At 48.6% G+C, this 24,383-nt stretch overlaps 1 protein-coding gene across 1 annotated transcript in view; it reads right to left on the reverse strand.

Moving 5' to 3' along the window:
- Positions 1-209: 209 nt before the first annotated feature.
- Positions 210-24,383, reverse strand: part of MEI1 (meiotic double-stranded break formation protein 1) — a 62,025-nt gene continuing 37,851 nt past the window's right edge. The window contains exons 20-31 of the mRNA XM_059680790.1: positions 23,461-23,736; positions 15,648-15,813; positions 14,377-14,481; positions 13,145-13,255; positions 12,672-12,832; positions 10,515-10,596; positions 10,158-10,333; positions 3,381-3,462; positions 2,809-2,915; positions 1,695-1,826; positions 1,237-1,349; positions 210-451 (exon numbers count right to left, since the gene is read on the reverse strand). Coding sequence (XP_059536773.1) covers positions 406-451; positions 1,237-1,349; positions 1,695-1,826; positions 2,809-2,915; positions 3,381-3,462; positions 10,158-10,333; positions 10,515-10,596; positions 12,672-12,832; positions 13,145-13,255; positions 14,377-14,481; positions 15,648-15,813; positions 23,461-23,736 — 1,557 coding nt within the window. The 3' untranslated portion in view covers positions 210-405. The remainder of the gene's footprint in view (positions 452-1,236; positions 1,350-1,694; positions 1,827-2,808; positions 2,916-3,380; positions 3,463-10,157; positions 10,334-10,514; positions 10,597-12,671; positions 12,833-13,144; positions 13,256-14,376; positions 14,482-15,647; positions 15,814-23,460; positions 23,737-24,383) is intronic.

Here is a 24,383-nt window from a genome sequence, read left to right on the forward strand (position 1 = left end):
CTTGGATAACAGCAGCAGGGAACCTATGGCCTTTCTCTGCTCCTGCAGCCCTGAGGATGGATGGCCTGGCTAGTGTTTTCTGGGTACAGCTGAGGCAACCAGCTAGCACTGGTGCTCCTAAACGGGGTAGGGTTGTTAGGAGGACTAATCCTACCCCCTTTCCCTGAGGAGGCCACCCATTCTGGCTGAGGAACCAGCTGGAAGAGGCCAAGATAGGTTGAGAGTAAAATGTTTTTGGAGTGCTCACCAGGCATGTGAGTGAATCATTTTATTTCCGGATTCAACAATGGAGTAAAAGGCTCCAGATTAGTGGCTGCAGTTGTCATTCATTTCCCCAAACCACTGTGCCCGACTGTCTTCTCCAGGTCTCAGTCCATCCATGTCTGGGCCTTCCATTGTTGAGGGTCAGTCTCTGATGTGGGACAGGGATACAACCACACCTCCCAGGCAGCTGGCAGCAAAACATGAGAGGAGAACAGCAGAGAGGCAGGGCCAACTGGGGGAGAACCGCACTTCCAGAGCCCCAAAAGGGTAAAAGCGGTCAGACGAACAGAGGTTCTCTCTCCTAAGAAGAGTGGGACTAGATTCTAAAATTGGAACCTGAACACCTGGGTTAGGTAGTTGTATACAACAGGGAACTATTCCATGGAAAAGGGAAAGGGGGGCCAGAAAGGGAGCCAGTAAGAGCTGGAGGAAGCACCTCCATACACAGACACACGCCTCCTGACCAAAAGTGTCTCTGGAGCCCCACAGCCACCCTAGAGGGCCTCTGCCCACTGCCCACAACCCCAGGCTTTCTCAGAGACATGCAGTCATCCATGCTGGGCTGAGGGAAGCACCTGTGCCGAGTGGGCTGGGCGATTTTCTCCGAAACCCCTGGGGAAGGACTAGCTCCTCCCCGAGTTTGGTGATGTGGCTTTGGAAACAGGCAAATCTGGGATCAAATCTGGATATGATCCTGGGCAAGTCATTTAACCTCTCTGGTCTGAGTTAACATTAACACTCCTAGATGCTGTGAGGATTAGTACAGTGCATGTAATGTGACTGGCCCTATCTTAATAAATAACAAGTCATTGTCGTTGCTATCACTATTAATTATTTTCACTGACCGCTGCCTGCTTGAGAGGACAGGGCTGTAAGGCAGTGCACCTCTCTGTCCTGAAGCATGAAGCCACACCATCCCATAGCCTGAGTGACCTTGCACAGGCCAAAGCTTCCAGATACAAGAAAGGATACAGCATGTCTTGCAGGGGAGGCTGGGCTGAGGAGGCCCTGGAGGAAAGGCCCTCCAAGGAGGCCTGCAGGGTCTGGGCCATGTTATGATCAGTCAAGAGGCCCATGCTCTGAACCTAAGGGAAGAAAAAGACAGGGAAAACAGCCCTTCTCAGAGCCTACACCACACAGGCCCTCTCTACCCTCCACCCCCTGTACTCCAGAGCCCACTGGCTGCTGTGACCAGAGCTCCCACCCTCCACCCCCTGTACTCCAGACCCCGCTGGCTGCTGTGACCAGAGCTCCCACCCTCCACCCCCTGTACTCCAGACCCCACTGGCTGCTGTGACCAGAGCTCCACCCTCCACCCCCTGTACTCCAGAGCCCCACTGGCTGCTGTGACCAGAGCGCCACCCTCCACCCAGAAGATGGTGTGGAGAGTCTAGCACCACAGCAGCTACATGCATCCCCTTCCTACACACTTGCAGGAGGAAGCCACGCAGAGCCTTGAGTGCGGTGTTCGAGAGGGTCGAGAGGTCAGCCAAAGCTGCGCCTTGCAGAACGAGACCCACCTCCTCAGGAGAGAAGACGCTGCTGCTCTGGAACCGCACAAACTGGCCGGGAGAGAAGCCCCGGACAGGCAGTGATTCCCATCTCCTTCATTCAGACGTTTCTCCTGTATTCCTGCTGTGCTCAGCACTGGCTAACTACACAGATCTGGAGCCCCAGCACCCTCCAAGGAGATCAGAGTTGGTGAGTAAGGGTGGGGTGATGTCATGGGAGAGTGGGGTAAATGAGGCAGGCTGTGACACCCTGAGAGTTGGCCCTGCTGACCCTTCAGTACCGACCCAACCCCACCCCGCTGCCTTGCACCTCACACTCACGGCCAAAATGGACTGTGTGGTTACCCAAACACACCATGTGTTCATATCCTGCTGCTCTCACTTCACTACCTGGATTACATTTCCTCCTCCTCACTTATTAATCCTTCAAGCCTCAGCTAAAATGTTCCCTTCACGAATGAATGTTCTTTCATTGTAATAAAGACAGGCCCTGAGTGCCGACTACATTTTTATTCCCAGCTCTGGCAGAGTACTTGCTCTCTTCTTTAGTCACTTACTCTCTTCCCAGACCTAGCACTGATATTCACTGACCCGCTTCACTGTCATTCACAGGCTCACTGCTTTGTTTATTCAATGGACACTGACTGCGCATCAAACACTTAGCATTTCTCCTACTCTACCACCAATAACATCACACTTGAACTTGTCCATCTCCTTCTCTAGACTGAGAGATCCTTAAAGGCAGAGCATCTGGCTCATCGGCCCCTATTATAGGACCTGGCATGTGGTGGGCAGGCTCTGATCAATTTTTTGAGTGAGTGAATTGAGAAAGACTGTCTGGCTCTTCTGGGGTGAGGAGATGTGGACATTGGTAGGAATTCTCTGAGCAGGCCTCTTGTGGGATGAAGGCCTGCCCAGCCCCCTGTACCTTCTTTGAGGAATTGGGTTACCTTAAGTAAGGTGTCCCTGGCCTCCTCCGGACCACTCAGCTCACGACATTCTTCAGACCACAAGAAATCCTTACTGCACTTACCAGAGTCATGAGCCTCAAGATCTCGGGTCTGAGGAAGGAATTCTCTCCAGCATCCAGGAGGGTGAACAGTAAAAACCGGTTCCAGGGCTGGGAGGCCACATGTTGTGCTATGGGAAACACCAGTCATCCTGGGTTGTCAATGCTTCTTTTCCAAAGGCCCTGAAACATTACTAAGCAGGACTCTCTCCTATCGGCTCAAAAAGGGCCACTCAGCTAGAGGCAGGGCGTTGCACAAGCCGACCCCAGGACGTTCCTTTCCTCCCTGGGCTTCTATCCCCCTCTGCTGCCTGGCTCAGGGAGACCATACGCCCCACTAATGTGGCAGGCAACAGGAAGAGCACTGCCATTAAGAGCTTTGTGACCATGGCTGGGTAAGTGGCCTGACCTCCTGAACCGCAGTGTCCTCATCTGTAAACTGGGCATAACAGTGCCCATGCAATTTTGTTGAAAGAATTACACAAAATGAGTGTGATTCACAGAACAGGGGATGGCAGTTTGGAGCAGGAAGTGGCAGAGGCTGGCCTCCTCCCATCGCCCTCAGGGGAACATCAGAGAATGGGGAGGGTTTCTACCCATGTCTGGGCTCCTGGCATGCAGGTAGTCAAGCAAGGCCTCCAGGCAGCTGACACAGGCATGGGACAATAGAGGGTCCTTCTGCAAGAAAACAAAAAACACAAATGTTTATGTCAGGTTTTGTTACCAATGGGTTTGATGCCAACCAAGAAAAACAATTTGATTCAGAACAATTGGATTTCATAACTTCAGATTTGGGATTGTAGCCCTGTAGGCAATGAAGACATGTCTGTTTCATCGCGCACCCACACATAGAGCACAGTGCTTACACTAATGATTTACCTACATTCCAGACACTTGTGTTTCAGAAAGGAGATGGGCCCTGGGCCCCACTGAGAGATTCACAGGTAGTTTATCTAAGCCAGTAGTGAGTTTCAACCTTTTTTAAAAAAGCAGCTGAATCTTTCATAAAACAAAATTTTATGCTCTAATAAGCATGTGAAAAGATCTCATTATCATAGTCATTAGGGAAATGCAAATTAAAACCACCATGAGATACCACTACACTCACCAATAGCTAAAATTAAAAATTTGATAATATTGCCCTAGCCCAGGGGTGGGCAAACTTTTTGACTCGAGGGCCACAATGGGTTCTTAAACTGGACTGGAGGTCCGGAACAAAAGCATGGATGGAGTGTTTGTGTGAACTAATATAAATTCAAAGTAAACATCATTACATAAAAGGGTACGGTCTTTTTTTTTTTAGTTTTATTCATTTCAAACGGGCCGGATCCAGCCCGCGGGCCGTAGTTTGCCCACGGCTGCCCTAGCCAGTTTGGCTGAATGGATAGAGCGTTGGCCTTCGGATGGAAGGGTCCTGGGTTCGATTTTGGTCAAGGGCACATGCCCAGGTTGCAGGCTCAATCCCCAGTAGGGGGCATGTAGGAGGCAGCTGATCGATAATTCTCTCTCATCATTGATGTTTCCATCTCACCCTCACCCTCTCTGAAATCAATAAAAATATATTTTAAAAAATTGTTGATATCAAATGGCCAGAATATTGAGCGACTGAAATGCTCATATACTTCTCTGTTGGGAAGGTAAAATGGTGTAGCCACTTTGGAAAATAGTTTGATGGTTTCTTATAAGGTTAAACATACAATTGGCATATGTGGTAGACAGAATTTTAAGATGGTCCCAGGAGTCCCTGCCCAGGTAGCTCAGTTGGTTAGAGTGTTGCCTCAAGGCAACGTTAGAGCGTTAGAACCCGCCAAGTTTGCAGGTTTGATCCTGGTCAGAGCACATATAAGATTCAACCAATGAATGTATACATAAGTGGAACAACAAATCTCTTTCTCTCTCAAATCGATAAATTTTTTAAAAAGGGATGGTCCCATGACCTTTGCTCCCAGATGTTACTCTGTGATTATGTTACATTAAATGGCAAAAGGGGTACATTTGGGTGGGTCCAATCAATTCATACTAGCACTTTAAAAGCAGAGTTTTCTCTGGCTGGTGGCAGAAGAACCAGAGAGATTAGAAATGTGAGAAGGACTCAACATGCATTGCTAGTTTGAAGAAGAGGGCCATGTGGGCAACATCAAAGAGCTGAAAGAGGCCCCTGAGGAAGAGATGGGTTATTTCCCAGATGCCCCAGGTAAGTACCCAGGCTAGCCAATGCCTCATCTTCAGACCCTAAGTGAAGAACCTAGTTGAGCCTACCAGACTTCTGATATAAAGAACTGTGAGATAAGTGGGTGTTGTGTTAAGCCATTAAGTTTGTGGTAACCTGTCACACAGAAATAGAAAACTAATAACATCATTTGACCCAGAAATCCCACACCTATGTTTTTACCCAAGAGAAATGAAAACATATATCCACAGCAAGACTTGTCTTCAATATTATGAGCAACTTAATTCATAATAGCCATAAATATGGACATCCCAAATATCAATAGGTCAATGGATAAACACATTGTGCCATAGCCATATAATGGACTACTGCTCATCAATAAAAAGAAATGAAGTAATGATACACACAACAATATGATGAATCTCAGAAGCATTAACCTAAGTGAAAGAAGCTGGACACACAAGACTATATACTGTATGATTTCATTTACATGAAATTCTAGAAATGGGCCCTAACCACTTTGGCTCAATGGATAAAGAGTCGGTCTGCGGACCAAAGGGTCCTGGGTTCGATTCTGGTCAAGGGCATGTACTTCAGTTGGGTTGCAGGCTCCTCCCTGGCCCGGGCCCTGGTCAGGGTGCATGTAGAAGGCAACCAATCAAGGTGTTTCTCTCACATGGATATTTCTCTCTGTCTTTCCCTCTCTAAAAATCAATATAAAAATATCCTTGGGTGAGGATTAAAAGAAAAATTTCTAGAAATGGTAAAACTATAGTGACAGAAAGCAGATTGGTGTTTGTGAGATTCAGGGATGGGATGAGGGAACTGACTTCAAAAGGGCAAAAGGGCCATAACCGGTTTGGCTCAGTGGATAAAGCGTCGGCCTGCGGACTAAAGGGTTCCAGGTTTGATTCTGGTCAAGGGCATGTACCTTGGTTGCAGGCACATTCCCAGTAGGGGGTGTGTAGGAGGTACCTGATGGATGCTTCTAACTCTCTATCCCACTCCCTTCCTCTCTATAAAAAATCAATTAAAAAAAATTTTTTTTAAAGGGCAAAAGGAGCCCTAGCTGGTTTGGCTCAATGGATAGAGTGTCGGGCTACAGACTGAAAGGTCCCAGGTTCGATTCCGGTCAAGGGCACATGCGGGCTCCAACCCCAGTGGGGGGCATGCAGGAGGCAGCCAATCAATGATTCTCTCTCATTATTGATGTTTCTATCTCCCTCTTCCTTCCTCCCTGAAATCAATAAAAATGTTTTTGTTTTTTTTTTAAAAAGGGCAAAAGGAAACTTTTTGGGGTGATGGAAATGTTCCATAGCATGAGAATTAACATCCACCTATTTCTACACTTAAAACTTAATGGAGCCCTAACTGGTTTGGCTCAGTGGATAGAGCATAGGCCTGCGGACTCAAGGGTCCCAGGTTCAATTCCGGTCAAGGGCATGTACCTTGGTTGTGGGCACATCCCCAGTGGGGAGTGTGCAGGAGGCAGCTGATCAATGTTTCTCTCTCATCGATGTTTCTAACTCTCTATCCCTCTCCCTTCCTCTCTGTAAAAAATCAATAAAATATATTTTTTAAAAAAATTAATGGATTTTATTGCACGTAAGTTATAGCTCAATAAAACAGATTTTTTAAAATGTAAAAACTAAAACTAACCCAAAAAATCCTATGCTCTCCTTTGGAAGGCAGCAACCTGATGGATAAGGGTATGGGGCAGACTCAGATTTGAATCCTTGCTTAGTCACTTACCATCTGTGTGATCCTGGCCAAGGTTACTCAACCTTGCTGAGTAGGAATAAAAAGATGGCCTGGGTTGCTGAGAGGTTAGATGAGAAATGGACATAGTGTTTAACCAGTGCTTGGCACAGAGTAAATACCCAGTAAATGGTGAATATCTTAGTGGAATGCATAACAGGGAGGCATGCCCCCACTTTAACAAGCCCTGAGTCTCTTGCACAGAACCCCTATGGCCTACAAGGTGGACGTGGTTGAGCTAACCCAGTGGTCAGCAAACTGCTGCTCGCGAGCCACATGCGGCTCTTTGGTCCCTTGAGTGTGGCCACGAAGTTTCAATCGCACTGTACGTGCGCGCCCGCACGTGGTATTTTGTGGAAGAGCCACACTCAAGGGGCCGCAGTTGCCGACCACTGAGATAACCCACTCACCTCATTTTACAGCGAGAAAATGAGGCCCAGAGAGAAAATACTTGACCTGAGGATACATGGATAGTAAGTGGCAAGTCAAGAACCAAACCCTTGGCCTTGTAAAAATATATAATAATAATAATAATAATAATAATAATAATAATAATATAAATGGAGCCACTTAAAAATTCAAAGGAACTGCCTTGCAGGTCTCATGCTTCGAGCTATTGGAATGTGACAACAGGGCAAAATAATATTTTGACTGGGCCCAAAGCAACATTGTGTCCCAAAGAACTGTTTGTAAAGATGACAAGAAAGCAGATGTTATGTCTGAGCACCCAGGCAGTGGGTGGAGGCAGCAGACTGATGGCTACCGACTGAAAATTTAAAACGTTGCTTAGAATTATGTTAGCTTATTGCACCAATAGAAATGCCTTCCCTCTATGGGTGTAATTGCTCCCTTCCCTTTCTCATAAATACCCTTTGCCTCCTAATTGGAACCCTGTTTGGATTTCTGCCTGAATCAGTGCTTCCCGAAAAGCTGTTCTTTTTTTAAAATCTCAAATAAATGCTTGTTGGCTTTCACTTTGAAAGGTCTTTTTCTTTTTAGGTTAACAGCTTTGTGCCCTTTCTCCTTCTCTGGCCTAAAATTCACTTTTTTTTTCTTTCTTCTAAAATTCACTCTTAACCAGTGGGCACTTCCAGCCTCTTGACAGGTATGCAAGACCATACAGCCATGGACTAGCATGCCCCAGCTTCCCCACCTGGTGAGGAGCTGTGGGCACAGCGCCACTCTCTGACCATGTGTCCTATCACCCCATACAACCAGCAAGGGCCCCCTGGGTGATGGGCGAAGAGGTAGGGCCACTGGGCATTAGGAAAACCAGGGATTACCATTCAGGTAACAATGGCTCCTGTTCACAAGAGACACGTCTTGGGACACTGAAAGAACATGGGTCTTGTAGCCAAAAAACAGGTTTGAATCCTGTCCTAAAATGTGTGACTCAGGCAAGTTACTTAGTAGCTCTAGGACTCTGTTTCTTTGTCTAGAAAACTGAGGTGATAATTTCTACCTACAGAGCTGTAATGAGTGAATAACAGGTCAAGTGCTTACTCAGGAAAGGTTATCTCTCCATCCTCCCCACCTCCTACTCTCCTAGACCCTTAACTTGACATCAACATCTCCTTGTAGGACTGACCCTTGCACTCAAAGCCTCAAGTCTTATAAAACTAATTAGTTCCCTGATTTCCAATCTGATAACACATTCCACTCACACCTCAATCAGAAAGCCAAGTCTGACCACAAAGAATATTTCTCAGGCCCACCCTTACCCTCCCCCAAGACTCCCCAGGGATGTCGCATCTGCACCGGAATCAGAGGAGTAAGCCTGAAAGAGCTTCTGACCGAGACCATCTGACCCTGGTTAGAAAAGTATAGAAAGCAAAACCAACCAGTCCAGAGAGCCTCATTCTGAACCTCCAGGTGCAGGGCCAGATGAAGACACGTGGCTGCTCTGAGCAGGCTAAGCCTCTGTACCTCTTCAAACCAGACACTTGTCAATGCCTGTTTAATACATACTTACATGTGTGTCTGAGCACCCGGGCAGTGGGTGGTCAGCAGATGTCATAGTGAGGGGTCAAACTCCCGGTTGAACAATTTGCATATTAGGCTTTTATTATATAGGATTATTGATTTCAGAGAGGCCAAGTGGGGATCAATCCTTAATCTTGCACAATCAACAGCCATATCATACTAGTGCAGTCATTATCTGGGCACCGAGTGGAACCTACTCTAATCAAGGCCCCTCTTCTCTCCTAGGAAGTCTCTGCAACTCTTCTCACTCATTTGCTGGCTGCCCCACCTCGCTCTTCTTGCCCTATGAGTACCTCGCCATCAGATCAGACCATGTGGACCTGTGACTGTCTGACTTGGGCAAATATCGAAGGGCAAGAAAGGAGAGTCCAAGTCTAATTCAAACAGCATAAATGTCTGGGGCCTGGGTCACCCTACAGTGCGAGCAGCTCATATCTGAAAATAACAGACAGTAAGCTCCTTGAAAGGGAAGAATCAAGGGCAGGAAATATGACACAAGGCCAGGGACAGGGAATGAATCATATCAGACTGAAATGGTACTGCTGTCCGGATCTCTGACGCCCCCTGCCATTGAGAACCTAGGACAAGTAATTTGGTCTTTGTAGCCCAGTTCAAGCACCTTCCCTGGGAAGCCTTCTCTGATAGCCAGCCCCACACTCACCCTGCACCAGCCTATTAGTTACATCCTGGGCCCCACAGTGCAGTGCTGTAGTCCAGCACTGACCGCACTGTGTTATCACCCGTCTACAAGGCACCATCCTCCCTCCAACTGTTAAATGCTCAAAGGCAGGCTCCTGACTTATCTCCATGCCCCCACCACCCTTCACAGTATACGATGGCTGGATAAACAATGATCTCCAAGAGCCCTCTAGGCTGTAAAACACAAACCCCTTTTGGGTGGACACCTACTGTTTTTGCTTGTCCAGGCTCTATTCTTCCTTCTTCTTGGAACAGTTTTATTTTGCAAACCATGCCTCTCTCATGTTCAGTCCACGTGGGTTATGGAGAGCTGACCATAACCTCCAGGAGAGGGCACTGACCCAAGCCAGGCCTATGAGAGCATCCCATGCCTCAGCCACAATGATTGGCACTTCACCCAAGCCAGGCTAATGAGACTCAACTCTAGGGAAAGAGAGAAACCTCCTTTTTGCTGGAAGGATATACGCCAGGAGCAGCTGTGGGTCATCCTGCCATCCCATGACAATAAAGCCAAGCGACTGAGGCAGTTCTAGTGACATTGTCTGAGCCTCTGGGACCCAGTTGTGCCTGAAGCCAGTACTGACCCCTGAACGTCTCAGTTATGAACCAATCTGAGTTTCATTTCTAAACTAAAACAGTGACCAGGTCACCATAACCTTAAAAGTTCCATATCAATCCAGGCTTTGAGAGGCAGCCACTCCTTCCTGCTCTTGTCCTGGGTGAACAGGCTCCAGTACCAGGGCTCAGTCAGCAAGGGCCTTACCTGCACCAAGAGGTTCTGCAGTCCAATGACCAGGGACAGCACTTGTGATGTTCCCAGTGGAGCTAGGACAGTGTCCTCAGGGGCTTGCAGTGGCTGGGCTCCTGAGGGCACCAGAGTCACCAGGGCAGAGGAAAAGCTTTGCTGTAGGGCTGTCCGCAGGAAGCGCAAGAGAGCAGCTGAAAGCAAGAAACCCCTTACAGCCAGTCCCTGCCTTCTTCCCCACCTCCACCCGCTCTGTCAGAAGAGGAAACAATGGCGATAATAATGGGTGACCACAGGCTGGACTGGGAAGGGTGGTCCATCTCAGAATCCAGGGGAAGAGCTTTTCTTTTACTGCTGCCGCCCCTGGGCCCACACCTGAGAGCAGCGTGGCCTTTTTCTTTGGAAAGCTGAGGGCCTTCAGTACTTGGTCCAGTTCCACGGACAGTGTCTGGTGAACCTGGCAGGGCAGGGGGTAAAGGGTAACTCCCATAATCTGGGAGCTTGGACAGAAAATAACCTACCCCAGTATCAGTTCTACCCACGCACATACCAGCTGCATCAAGGACAGAGGAGGCCACACAGAATCTTGTGGGCCTCGCCAGCCCTGGATTCAGGAACGCAAAGAGGGAAATCAAACCTTCCCTGGAGAATCCCGTTTCTCCCAAATCTCCCCCATCATCAAGGACCTCCTCCACTAGGGGACTTCCCTGGCCTCATCGGTGGTTCAGTCTCCTCTTAGTCCACCACCCAACTAACTTAGATCTGGAGTCACATAGCCCGGAATCAAAATCCTGGCTCTGTCACTGGCCAGCTGTGTGGATGTGGGCAAGTCACTGCACTTTCTTGCCTGCCTTACTTCCTTCATCAATGAAATGGGGACAATGCTACCTACTTTCATTTTTTCCAGAGCTATTGTGAAGAAAAGACTAGGGGCAGCACTGGTGCATGTGCTCCTTAACGTCAAAGGAATGAGCAAACGGCGGGTAGGAGGGGTGGCAGGTTCAAAGCCCTGAGTCTGCTCTGCATTCCTCATTCAGCACAGGAGCTGCCTGAAGGCAGGAGCTACTCTGCTCGGATCTATCTCGCTCTGACGCAAAGCAGTTCCTCAAAAATGCTTGTTGGCTGGTGGAATCGGCAGGTTCTAGGCAGAAGGTGTGTATAAAGGTATGGAAATTCCAAACTAGTGTCAGATGTTAATAGAGGAAAGTTTGTGAGGGTTATATGGGCACTCTTTGTGCTGTCTGCTCAATTTTTCTGCAAATCTAAAACTGTCTTAATAATTAAGGCTATTGAAAACCAATCAAAAACAAACAAACAAAGGTCTGGAGATGTGAAAGAGCGCAGTTGACTGAGAACAGAGACCAGGGCAGGAGGCGGAGCGAAGTAAGCAGGGTCTCAGCAGCCACGTGCAGAACCAAAAGCCACAGGAGTGTAGGCAGCAGGGACGTGTGGACAGACTGGCTGTGCGGGCAGATGTGGCAGAGGGGAGAGGCTGGGGGCGCGGGGATGGTGAACAGGCCCTGTTCGCGGTGAGGATGAACAATCAGGCCTAGGCGCTAGCAGTGGGGAGGCCTTAGGTATTAGGTAACTGCTAGGTGTGAGTTGAGGGCCAGGGCAGAGCCAAGGCCAGGCTTCCAGCCAGCAGGTGACCGCAGGCATGTGGGGAGGTCCAACAGCTTCACACAGCAGAGCAGGGAAGGTTTCTGCACACTGCAGATCTGCTGTAGCCTAGATCCGCCACAGATTGCTGCCGCCCTAGGGGCCAAATGTTAAAAGTGATTTCACTCCTACACTACTGTGTGCTTGACACTAGATTGGCACAGGGCTGGGCACAGTGTGAGGACACCTCGAAGACCAGGAGATGGTTTCTGTCCACAGGGAGCAGCCACCTTACGGAGCCCACAGAGGAGCTCTGCAAGGCCCTGGATGACAAGTCCTACCGGCGGAGGGGCTGAGAGGAAAGGAGGGGCTTTGTGGGCATGTCCGCAGCTCCCCGGTTCCCTGCATCACCTTCTCGGACAATCACAATGACAGCTTGCCACCCAGCACTTCAAGGTCACAGGTAGGCTTCTGCCTTCCTATCCAGCCTGAGAGTCCGCTCCATACATTCCAGCTACAGAATACGCGCCCCCTCTCCAAATATGCACACCCTGTCCTACATTTGTGCGGCTTCATGCCTTTGCCCATATTGTTCTCTTTACCCTACAAATACATGTTCCCCCAGGTGGGGGGGAGGGGTGTGCTGTATTCATTAATTATTCCTCTGTGTCTATAATACAGCCTGGCATGTAGGTGATCCAGGTGTGCTAAATGGATTAATCTAAACTTCCTGACAACAACTCTGGATGTATTTCTGCACACACCCCCTCCCCCCCGCCATTTTGTAGGCAAGAAAACTGAAACTCAGAAAGTTAAATATCTTGCCGAGGTTACACAGCTAATAAGCCATAGATCTGGGACCAGACCTCAGAATCTTTATGCCACCCAGCAGGTGACTGCAGGCCACCAAAGCCACCGGGGTTAGAGACTAACCTGGAGACTGCCATCATGCTGCTGGGCAGAAAAGGAGGCAGTGAGCAGCCAGGCAGAGCAGAGCAGCGTGGTCCCGGGCGAGCCCTCCCCGGCCCAGGTGAGCGCCAGCATCTTCTCCAGGAGCTTGATCAAAGCTGTGCTGCTCAGGAGCACTGCAGCGGCTGCAGAGGGTCCACAAGGCAGGGCCACATGAGTTAGTTACACAGGAGCCCCAGCTCAGTGCCACAATGCTGAGTTAGCACCCGAAGAGGGCTCACGCACACAGTGAATGGACCCAGGGGTCAGCTGGAGCTCCTAAGGGTCCCAGCTTCATTCCAGAACCACAGGTTATCAGAAGCAGAAAGGACCTTATGACCATCTGGTCCAGCCACATCCCCATTTATTTTTTTAAGATGGAAAAACCGAGGGCAGCAAGGGCCACAGACACTGCCCAGCACCCCTCCTCTTCACTGTCACAGCCTGGGCCCCAGCACCTCTTTTCTGACTGCCCAGGGTGGTCTGCTGAAGGCTCCAATACAGGAAGTTGAAGGAAGGCTGCAGGATGTCCATGTCCGTGGGGCTGCATTTCCCACACAGCTTGCTCACTGCGAAAGATGAGAGTCCCCACACCACGGCGCAGCGCTCTGGCTTTACCGCACATCAGCACTCACACTGCCCTCACACTGCCCTCACACTGCCCCCACACTGCCCCCACACTGCCCTCATACTGCCCCCACACTGCCCTCACACTGCCCTCACACTGCCCTCAGATGACGATTTCAGTCTCGGGGACCACACACAAACCAAGCCTCCTCAGTGTTACAGCCAATGAGAGGAAACACAGTGAGAAGCCCGAAGGCATCTTCACACCCTCCATCTGAACAAACACCTGGAAAGCAGCCCACAGCTGCATTCCAGCAGACTGCACTAGTTTAGGTGGCCCAGGGGCATCCTCTAACAGCTCATGCCAGCACAGACTCCAGGTGGGAGGGTGTGCAGAGGTCATCCAGGCCAACCTGCTACCCTTAACAGGAAGAAGACCCAGCCTCTGCATTCTCCCAGCAACGGGGCACTAACCACCTTCCCGGGGGAGCTCTGTAACCATCCAGGTGCAATGCCCTGAACTTGCCATATTCTCTCTCTCATATCACCCCCATCGGACTAACTCCTTAATTCTATTCAGCAATCAAGATTCAGCTCAAAGTTCACCTCCCTCATGAAGCCTTCCTTAACCTCTCAAGTGCCTTACAGTGCTCCCTCAGCCCTCATCAGAGCAGTTACTACACTGTAAAATAGACTTCTATAGGACACATACCTTCCCTCTGGGGAATTGCCACTCCTTGCCCCCATGACCCCAATATAAAACCTGCTGTGTGCCAAGCACTGTGTGGAATTATAGACCTACAGTTACTCCTTATCTTAACCCTAAATCAGGTCATACTATTATTTTACCTGTGAGGAACATAAGGCTTATAGAGGCGAGGTGATTGTCCAAGGTCTTATAGCTAGTGATTAACCTAAGAACAAACCCAGGCCTTCCCAACTCCACTGCTTGTGCTTATCACATCATTTTATATAAACATCTATTTTGGGGAGTGTTATTTCACTCATAGGGAATAAACACAGAGAGATCTGAAAGGTCCCAGCTAACAAGAAGCCCACAGGGATGAAAGGAGGGAAGAAAGGAGCACCCTGGCACACCCAGCCCGGGCCTTCAAGCTGGCACCTTGGTGAAGGAGCTTCATGGCCATGCTGTCCAGTTCCTGTTCCGACTCGTTCCTTAGCTGCAGGACCGAGAGGAGGCTCAGCAGCAACGGCAGGTTCCCCAAGGCTGTGAGGAACAAGAGGGCTGGTCAGGGGTCTGACGCCCAGATCTCCTCAAGGTCAGACAGGTACCCATGGGCCTTAAAAGGTTTGTTGGGATTTATTCCTACTTCCTGCCTTCTTCCTTCTTCCTTGGGCACAGGGGCAACTGACATACTGAGGGCCAATATGTGTTCGGTGCCAGAAATTCACTATTTCACTTAATCCCCTTAAAACCATGTGAAACAGGGATTTTTATTCCTATTTTGCAGTAAAGAAAATTGAGGCCTAGGGAGGCTGAGTGACTTCTTCAAGGTTCCACAGCTAATAAATGGCAGGGCCAGGACTTGAACCCAAATCTGAACCCAATGCCCACAGTTTTTCCACTACCTGTTTCCACAGAATCGCATGGCTCTTAAACACTGTTGTCAGTTAGATGGGGCTCATCCTTCCTTGCAAAGGAAGGACTCAGCTCCTCCAGGCACCCTTAAATCTACTTATACCTCCCCCCTCTAAATCAGGACTGGACCAAGTGCAAGTGCCACAGCTCTCCTCCAATTTCCAAGCACTAAATCGCTTGGAAATTTAATTTAAAAATTCAGCTTCCTAAAAATAGGGACAGACAAACCAGTCTCAGCCTTTGCGTGTCTTCATACTGTACCAAACGTCAAGCTTCCTTGGCTTCGGGGGGTCCCGTTCCAGATTTGGAGACTATCCTGGATTTCCCCGGAAGCTTCTAATACACCACCGACCCTCCCGTCCCCAGCTCCTGCTGGCTGCTGCCTCCCTGGCCTCCCCCCACCTCCAGCTTTCTTTTCACCAACTGGAGGCTGCCATTCTTGTGACAAACAGCTCTCAGCACATGCCGTGAGGGGTGGGGACATGCACCCATACTTAAACACACCCACCCATGCTAAACACACAGTCATTAAACATAAACACACACACACACGCACACACACACACACACACACACACACACAAACAAACAAACGCACACCAAACCAAACGCGTGGAGCACCCACCCACCAGTGAGAGGGAGGAGGTAAAGTTTAGTTTGATGCCACACTCGACTGGCTTATCTTTTGCAGAGAAAACTTTGCTTCTCTCCTGGAGCAGACCTCTTCAGGGCAGAGAGGCCCATGTCTTACTGACCTTTCAGGTTAAAACGTGCCCCCAGCTCTGCAGACTGACCTTCTAATGGCGAGTCCCCATACTCCACCAGCAGATGCTGTAGGATCAGCAGGAAGTGACCTCGGATGAGACCACTCACTTGGACATCCTCATTCCTTCTCAAAAAGGTCCTCAGGACAATCAGTACCTTGCGGGCTATATCCACGGGGCTGGAAGAGATGAGATCCTGAGTAGGAAAGAAGACAGTCAGAGCTCAAAGGGCATCCTGGTTAGAGACCGTCAGACAGTCGAGAAGAGAGGGGTTGGGAAAGGGCTCAGGATGATGGTACCACAGAACCTGGGGAAAGAAGTGCTCACTGAGTCAGCACCCATTATGTACCAGCCTGACATCCTGTAGTCCCTTCTAAGCAGGAGGACACAGAGGCTTAGAGAGTTTACATGATGTAGATGAAAAAGGGACCACATAGGAAAGCTGACACGCTCAGGGAAGGCCAGCATGGCAGGCCCTACAAACTCAGATCCAAGGTAACCACATAGGATGGTCTGGACTTAAAAATTCCTAACTAAATGCGAGTCCTGGTGGGTAGTCACATCCTAGGCCTGTAGCTTCCTTGACAAAGGTCAATCTTTACCTTAAAAGTGAGCCTCTCTGTTGTCTCTTAACAACTAAAACATCATGCCTTTGAAATGTCAGAGTAATCTCCTTTTCCACATCCCTCAGGGCACACATGCCATCTTTACCAGTATGTGCTATAACTGTTCACTATCTCATACCCAGCAATGGAAAAGAACTATTCCTCTCTCCATTTCACTTTTTTTTTTAAAATATATTTTATTGATTTTATACAGAGAGGAAGGGAGAGAGATAGAGAGTTAGAAACGTCGATGGGAGAGAAACATCAATCAGCTGCCTCCTGCACATCTCCTACTGGGGATGTGCCCGCAACCCAGGTACATGCCCTTGACCGGAATCGAACCCGGGACCTTTCAGTCCGCAGGCCGACGCTCTATCCACTGAGCCAAACCGGTTTCGGCTCCATTTCACTTTTTATCCAATCCCAGAGATTCCCCCTGCGCCCCCAGCCCCCACCCCCATTTGTTTCCTCCCCCCCTCTAATCCACCAATGGCTTTCATGTAACCTTCCTTATGTCTTCTTTGAGTCCAAAGTATAAGATAAGCTGCAGGACTTATTAGGCCCTAACTGAGTGGTTGCTGTTAAAATTAGAGTTGTTTCTCTGGCAGCTGTGGAGGTTTGTGAAGAGCCAAGGCCAGACACTGTGCCACCCAGTGATCAGCACATCTGATCAGTACATCACCATTCCCTGGAGCACTTTCTCAGTGCATTGAGATTTTGCTTCCCAGTAATTGTCATCAGTTTGGCTCAAATAAACTCATAAAAATTCTCTACAGTGTGGACATTTCCTACATGGACAATGATATGTCAAAGGTCACATAAACCAGTATGTGGCACAGCTAAGATTTGAAAGCATCTTCACCTAATTCCAAGCCCAAAGAGCTTTCTACTTTCTAGGATGCCTCTCTCATGCAAACGGAAGCATCAGGGTCAAGAAAAGGTTATTTCAGGACAGCAGACCTGAGTGTGCCTTAAGGGAAAAGAGGACAGGGGGATGGAGGTGCCACTTGATGGGTTAGGGCAGACTCAGAGGACCAGGTCAGGCCATTCCTCTACCATGGCAGTCTGGCTATCTGTGCTCCAAGCTGTAAAAGCCTTGGGTTCAGAAGGTGGGCAAGGACATTGAGTTTATTCGCTTTCACAGTCATTTTAACGAGTCTATGTTAAAGGCACAGCCAGTCAGAAGCTGCGCCACAGGCTCTCCCACTGATAACTCCTGGCACCTACCAGCTCCAACAAGCCAATTCCTTTGGACAGTTAGGGCTAAGTGCTATGAGCCCAAGGTCACACACAGACACTCTTTCCAGGAAGATCAGCTCAGCTCCTGACGCGCAGAAACATGACTACAGGGCTCCAGACCAGACAGCTCCAGATGTGCTGATCACTGGATGGCACAGTGTCTGGCCTTGGCTCTTCACAAACCTCCACAGCTGCCAGAGAAACAACTCTAATCTCAATAGCAGCCACTCAATTAAGGCCTAAAACTGTCAGGTACTATGCTGTATTTAAATAGTAGCTGAGTGTATCTGTCCTCATAGTAACTCTTCCAGGTAGGTGTCACCTCAACTTTTCATATGAGGAAACTGGGGCAAACGAAGTAATCTGCCTAGCAAAAAAGCAATGGCATGGCAACTAGGAGTTAATGAAAGAGTTAAAGCAGTGGCATGGCAACTAGGAGTTAATGAAGGAGTTAAAGCAGTGGCCTGGTAACTAGGAGTTAATGTCTCCTTGGAGGGTTGAGAAACATCTCTGGAAGGAGAGGATCACAGAATGGGAAGGCTAGGGAATCTCAGTTCATTCCCATCAACCCTTTTACTTCACAGAACATGAGGCTGAAGCCCAGAGGGGGTGTGATTTTCCCAAGGTCACAGGGCCCAAGGCCAAACCAGTTTCCTGGTCCTCCTCTACCAACAGCAAGTGCCTGCCTGATTGCCAGATCTGGTCCCTCAGAAACCTGAGTTAGTACATCTTAAGGGCCCAAAAGTAAGGGGGCTACTCAGCCTTTGGTGGCCATGTGAATGCCAGGGGAATGTGTGCGCCCTGCACATGGGCCAGTGGGAAGGCTCTGGCCAGAACACAGCCCACTCTGTAATCTCTCCTGCTCACAGCTGTCAAGAGCTCTCTGGGACTGGACCAACCAGGGTGCCACGGCCAAGCAGGGAACAAACAGAGCGTCTGTGACATCATCGTTTTTTCACATCTAAACCACCTACACGAAAGACCACCCATTGATAAGAGTGGCAATTAACAGCGATGTTTTCAGTTGTTAATTACCCATATCGAAAACAGAAATTGGTACCAACACATATTTTTAGACTCTTTTCCCCTCCTGTGGCTACAAGTTGGGGGAAAATGGTAGGAATCAACACTAATAAAAGAGAAAAATGGTAATTGGCGTACTACGATACCCTTTTCATTGGCTAATCAGGGCTATATGCAAATTAACTGCCAACTAAGATTGGCAGTTAATTGTCAACAAGATGGCGGCTAATTTGCATATGTAGGCACAATGCAGGGAGGCGAAAGGGAAAGCAGGAAGAAGCCCCCTGCCACTGACAGTGATTGGAAACCCAGGGGGGAGCTAAGAGCTGGGGGGCAGGGCAAAGGCGGCCCTGGGGCCGCCTTTGCCCTGCCCCCCAGCCATGATCAGAGAATCAGGTGCCTTTTCCGCCCTGGCCAGTGATAGCAGGAAGTAGGGGTGGAGCCAGGGATGGGAGCTGGGCACGGTCGAAGCTGGCAGTCCCAGGAGCTAGGGGCCCCTTGCCTGGGCCTAAAGCGAAGGCCACGATCGCGGGGCCGCTGCAGCTGCAGGTCCCCGCTGCCCGGGCTGGACGCCTAGGTCAGAGGCGTCAGGCCTGGGCAAGGGGCCGATCCTGCGATTGGAGGGTGATGGAGGTCAATGCCTGAGGGCTCCCAGTATGTGAGAGGGGGCAGGCTGGGCTGAGGGACCCTCCCCCCCCACACACACCCAGTGCACGAATTTCGTGCACCGGGCCCCTAGTTATATATAACAGACAACAAAGTTGTTCCTTGCTGTTTTGTTGTTGTTATCACTGGTGTTTTTAGGATCTGAGTTAGTGCAAAACTAACTTTAGGCTCCAATCCTGGTCATGACCCTCATTAGCGATAGGACCTTGGGCAATTCAATAAGCTCCTCTGAGATTCACATTCTCTGTGGTCCAGTCTGGATCTGGGTGGAAGACATCCAGAGCAACCAGGACTTGGTAAGCCTAGAGGGGCTCAGACTCTCCGCCACTCCCACAGCCCAGGGTGCTGTGTGCAGCATACCAAGAGTGTTCCTACGTGTTCTTTCTTTTATCCTCCCGTTATCTCCATTTTACACGTTGAGAAAACTGAAGTTCAGTGAAGCCTCCATCTTTATAAGCCTCTACAAGGTGACAGAGCGTTTGCGAAACAAGCATTTGTGATTTCCTCGAGGGAAAGGACTGACCAACCTTAACTGAATTATCTTTGTATCCGAATGCCTAGTAAATACCAAACAGATGTATGATAAAGGAAAAAGTGAATGACTGAAGTCAAGGCCTCTAAAAACCTGCTCCTTTCTGTCTTTCTCCAACCTTGTCTCCTGCAACATATCCCACAAGCTCAAGAACCACCCCAAACTCCTCCCTGTCCCTGAATTACAATAAACACTTCCTGTATGTTGCTGTATTGGCCTGGCAACCCTTTCACTGGTCAAGTTCTTTGAGGATCAGCATTTATGTCACCTTTGTGCCCTTCTTACCACCCAAGTACTCGGCCTGACCTTTACTGCCACGCAGTTAATACAGTTGTTAGTGGTTTGATGCCTCAGATTCCCTCATCAGTGGTTAATGTAAACAAAGCCACTTAAAATGGAGTGGGAAGAGCATTGGCTCAAGGACTAAAGGGTCCGGGGTTCAATTCCAGGCAAGGGCATGTACCTCGGTTGCAGGCTCAGTCCCCTGGCCTGGTCAGGAGGCAACCAATCAACATGTCTTTCTCACATCGGTGTTTCTCTCTCTCTCTCTCCCCCTTCCTTCCACTCTCTCTAAAAACCAATGGAAATATACCTGAAAGGACAGAGCAGGACTGATGGCTGTGTCCTTAACCCCTCTTCCAAGAAAAAGCCGCAGGGTGTATCAGTTACTCAGCCTGCCCTTATCTCGGCCAATGGGAAAGCGGGGGGGGGGGGGGGGGCAAAAGTATGCTGGCCACACCCCTGTCTTTGTGTAACCAGACCCTAGCTGCACCCTGCCCCAAACCACCCCCCCCACCCCAAGCCCTATAAATTCTTTGTTCTCTTGGGATTCGGGGCTCTCTCTTGCACCCAGTAATGGAGGCAAGGGGGGGACCAAGCAAGCTTGTATAAGAGACCCTCTGCTTTTGCATCGGACTGGCTAGTTCCCTGGTGTGGTTTCCTTGGGGATCTTGAAATCTGGGCATAACAATACCCTCGGGTGAGGATTAACAACAACAAATGGAGTGGGAGCTGCCATCCCAGAACTGCCTTGCACATCTTACTCCTCAAACCTTTGGAACGTTAAAACGTTAAAACGGGACAAAACAGCCTTTGCACCGAGCCTAAAGCAACACTGTATTCCAAACAAGTTTGCAAAGATAACAGGAAAGCAGACCTTAAGACTAAAACTGAAAATTAAAGGCATTCTTTGGAATCAGCATCATCCATGTTAGCTTATTTGCACCTTTAGAAAATCCTTTCGCCGAAACCGGTTTGGCTCAGTGGATAGAGCGTTGGCCTGCGGACTGAAAGGTCCCAGGTTCGATTCCGGTCAGGGGCATGTACCTGGGTTGCGGGCATATCCCCAGTGGGGGGTGTGCAGGAGGCAGCTGATCGATGTTTCTCTCTCATCGATGTTTCTAACTCTCTATCTCTCTCCCTTCCTCTCTGTAAAAAATCAATAAAATATATTAAAAAAAAAAAAAAAGAAAATCCTTTCTTAGCTTATTAACACCCATAAAAATTCCTTCCTTCTATTCAAGTAATTGTTCCCCTTTCCTTTCTCACTAATTGGCCTTCACCTCCTCATTGGAACACTATTTGGGTTTCTGCCTGAATCGGTGCTTCCTGATTGGATCTTAATACATTGTTGCCTTTCACCCTGGCCTTTTATTTTACGTTAACAATCCGCAGTGCTCAAATGAACAGCTCTTCCATTAGATGGAACACTGAATCAAGGTTGATTTCTCTCTTGTTCTGAGTTAGCTCAGTTCACTGAAAAGAACATCAGACACAGAGTCCAAATCTGGGTTTTAATCTCAATTCCTATGACCTTGGGCAAATCTCTCTCAACCTATTTCTTATCCTTTTAAAAGAAAAGAAGAAAAAGATACCATCATTAGTATGTCTCTCAGAAGATCCAAATTCTCCACCCATCACCTTTTTTTGAGAGACTTGCATCTGTCCAAACCCCTAATTCAATGCGTCAGCAAATAAAGTACCTACTGCGTGAAGAACGCTTCATCTGACAAAGAAAATCCAGTATCTTAGCTCTGTTCATTGCTACTCTCCCTCTTGTCCCATCTTGCCTTCTTCCCCTATGCACTAATGCTTTATTTTTAACCCATTCCTTCTCCGGTTTTCTCTCTCCAAGAAAGCCAAAGCATGAATGTGGTCCTTATCAAGCCAACACATGTGTGACTTCACAAGATGAAAGTCCGAGTGGGAAGTGTGTGCAGGTGTAAATGCTGACAGAGATTGGTACCTAAGGATGTGTGATATATAACATGCACGTGTTATTTTCACCACATCACTCCAATGAAGTCAGGGAATGGTGTTTGTTGATGATAAGAACATCCAAGTCATCTCATTGTCCCTCATAGGCTGTGCCATTCTTCCTGCACTAAGGAGGGGCCGAGCAGGTGAACTAGCAATGAAGGCAGTAGCTCTAAACCAAGTGTTTTCTATGCTGGTGTGCTGCCACAGTTTAGGACCTGTCACTAGTAATTGCTCACTAAATACAAAGTATCAAATGTACAAATAATTTTTATTTAATTTAATTTATTTTTGTTAATCCTCACCCAAAGATATTCTTTCCATTGGTTTTTAAATATGTTTACTGATTTTTTTTTTTTGAGAGAGAGAGAGAGGGATAGAGAGATAAAAACACGGATGAGAGAAACATCTTCAATTGGCTGCCTCCTGCACGCCCCTAATAGGGGATCGAGCCTGGAACCTGGGCATGTGCCCTGACCAGGAATCAAACCAGTGGCCTCTTGGTTCCTGGGTTGATGCTCAACTACTGAGCTACACCAGCCAGTCTCCACTGATTTTTAAAGAGAGTGAAAGGGAGGGAGAGGGGAGAAGGAGAAGGAGGGGGGGTGGGAGAGAAACATAAATGTGAGAGAGACACATTGATTGGTTGCCTCCTGCATGTGCTCTGACTGGGGCCGGGGGAATCAAGCCTGCAAACCAGGTACTCACTCTTAACTGGGAATCGAACCCATGACCCTTTGGTGCTCAGGCCAATGCTCTATCCACTTAGCGATACTGGTGAGGGCGTACAAATAATTTTTTAAACATGTAAATTACAACAGTTAACTCTGTAATATCACTCTCATTAATTTGTTTTCAATGTGCTTTCTTGAATGAAAGAAAAAAAGATGAAGTTAAAGTCAGTGTTTTATAAACTGCAGACAACAGGCAGCTCACTTATCTGATGTACCTGACAGAAATTATAGGGATGTCTTACTTCATAAAAAGCACTGGTGTTTCTGACTATTCTGGGTATGCCCAGGGGAGTGTGTTGCACGTGGACCATTATCATGTTAGTCATGGCGGAAAAAAGGCACAGTCCCTCTGCAATCAGACATCTCCAGCTACATCTCAGGGGACTCCTCTGATATTAAGCCCTTCTTAACAGAATCTGCTTTAGAGAAGACAGGGAGGTGAGAGGGAATGGTGGCTGAGATCAGCATCTCATTGCTACATCCCCTGGGGAGGAGAGGGGGACATATCTCTCAGTGAGCAGACTGCCATCAGACTTAGGCCAGGGGACAGACTTATAGGAACCAGGCACCTGCCAGCCAGAAGGGCTTCCTATTCACATGGGAACAGCATTACGTCCAGAGGTGGGCAGAAGCAGGTGCTGGTACCTCATGACCTCAGTAAACCAGCAGAGAGAGAGAGAGAGAGAGAGAGAGAGAGAGAGAGAGAGAGAGAGAGAGAGAGAGAGAGAGAGAGAGAGAGAAGGCGCCCCACTATCTCTGAATGCAGAAATGAGCATGTGGTTACCTACTAGCAAAATAAGCAGGATGCTGGGGCTGCTTCTGAGTATGTGGAACAAGGCTGCTAAGCTGGCAGGAAGGGTGGGCTGCCCAGCAGCGGGGACATCATCCAGCTCCTCATAGCTGCTCTCTTCCCAGGAGAACCAAAGTTCCAGGACACGATGCCCAAACCTACTCATCAGCTCTGGATACAACAGGAAGAACCTGAGCAGGAGCGGGTGGTGGGTGTAGATGAGGTGCAAGTCCGTGATGCCCTCTAGAAACCTTCTGATGGCACTGACCACAGCCTGGAAGCAAAGAAATAAAGAAAGAGGCTAAATACACCTTGCAGAAGACTCAAGAGACCCTCACAAACATAGCCAAGGCATGTCTGGGGAAAATGTACTGGCATCTCAGTACTCCAGGACACCTTCACTGACTCACCCCAGCGCCTCCTGGGAGAAGAAACTCCGCTGTGCTTACCTATGACAGTGGTTCTCGGGGGTGATTTTGCTCCCTAAGGGACACTCAGAAATATTTAGACATTTTTGATGGTCTTGATTGGGGGAGTGCTACTGACATCTAGTGGGAGAGAGCAGGGATACCGCTAAATATCCTATAAAACACAGGGCAGCCTCCCGCAGGAAAGAATTATGCTATGTGAAATGTTAACAGTGCCAAGGCTGAGAAACCCAGCTCTATAAATATACTTACCACGGTGTGCTGTAACTGTCAGCATATGTATCTACCTCTCACACTAGACTTGAGCTGCTTGAGGGCAGGGACTATGGCAGATTAATCTATGAACACCTGGTGTAGGGCCTAGCACAGATGCAGCAAATGATGTGTTGAATCATTTATTAACTCTCAACATCCTCTTCTCATTGCATATCTAACAAGGTTCATATTCCTTAATATGATATTCTAAGAGTTTTATAGTTTCTATTTGTGGCCC

The sequence above is a fragment of the Myotis daubentonii genome, chromosome 2, assembly GCF_963259705.1.
Source record: "Myotis daubentonii chromosome 2, mMyoDau2.1, whole genome shotgun sequence".
Taxonomy (NCBI): Eukaryota; Metazoa; Chordata; class Mammalia; order Chiroptera; family Vespertilionidae; genus Myotis; species Myotis daubentonii.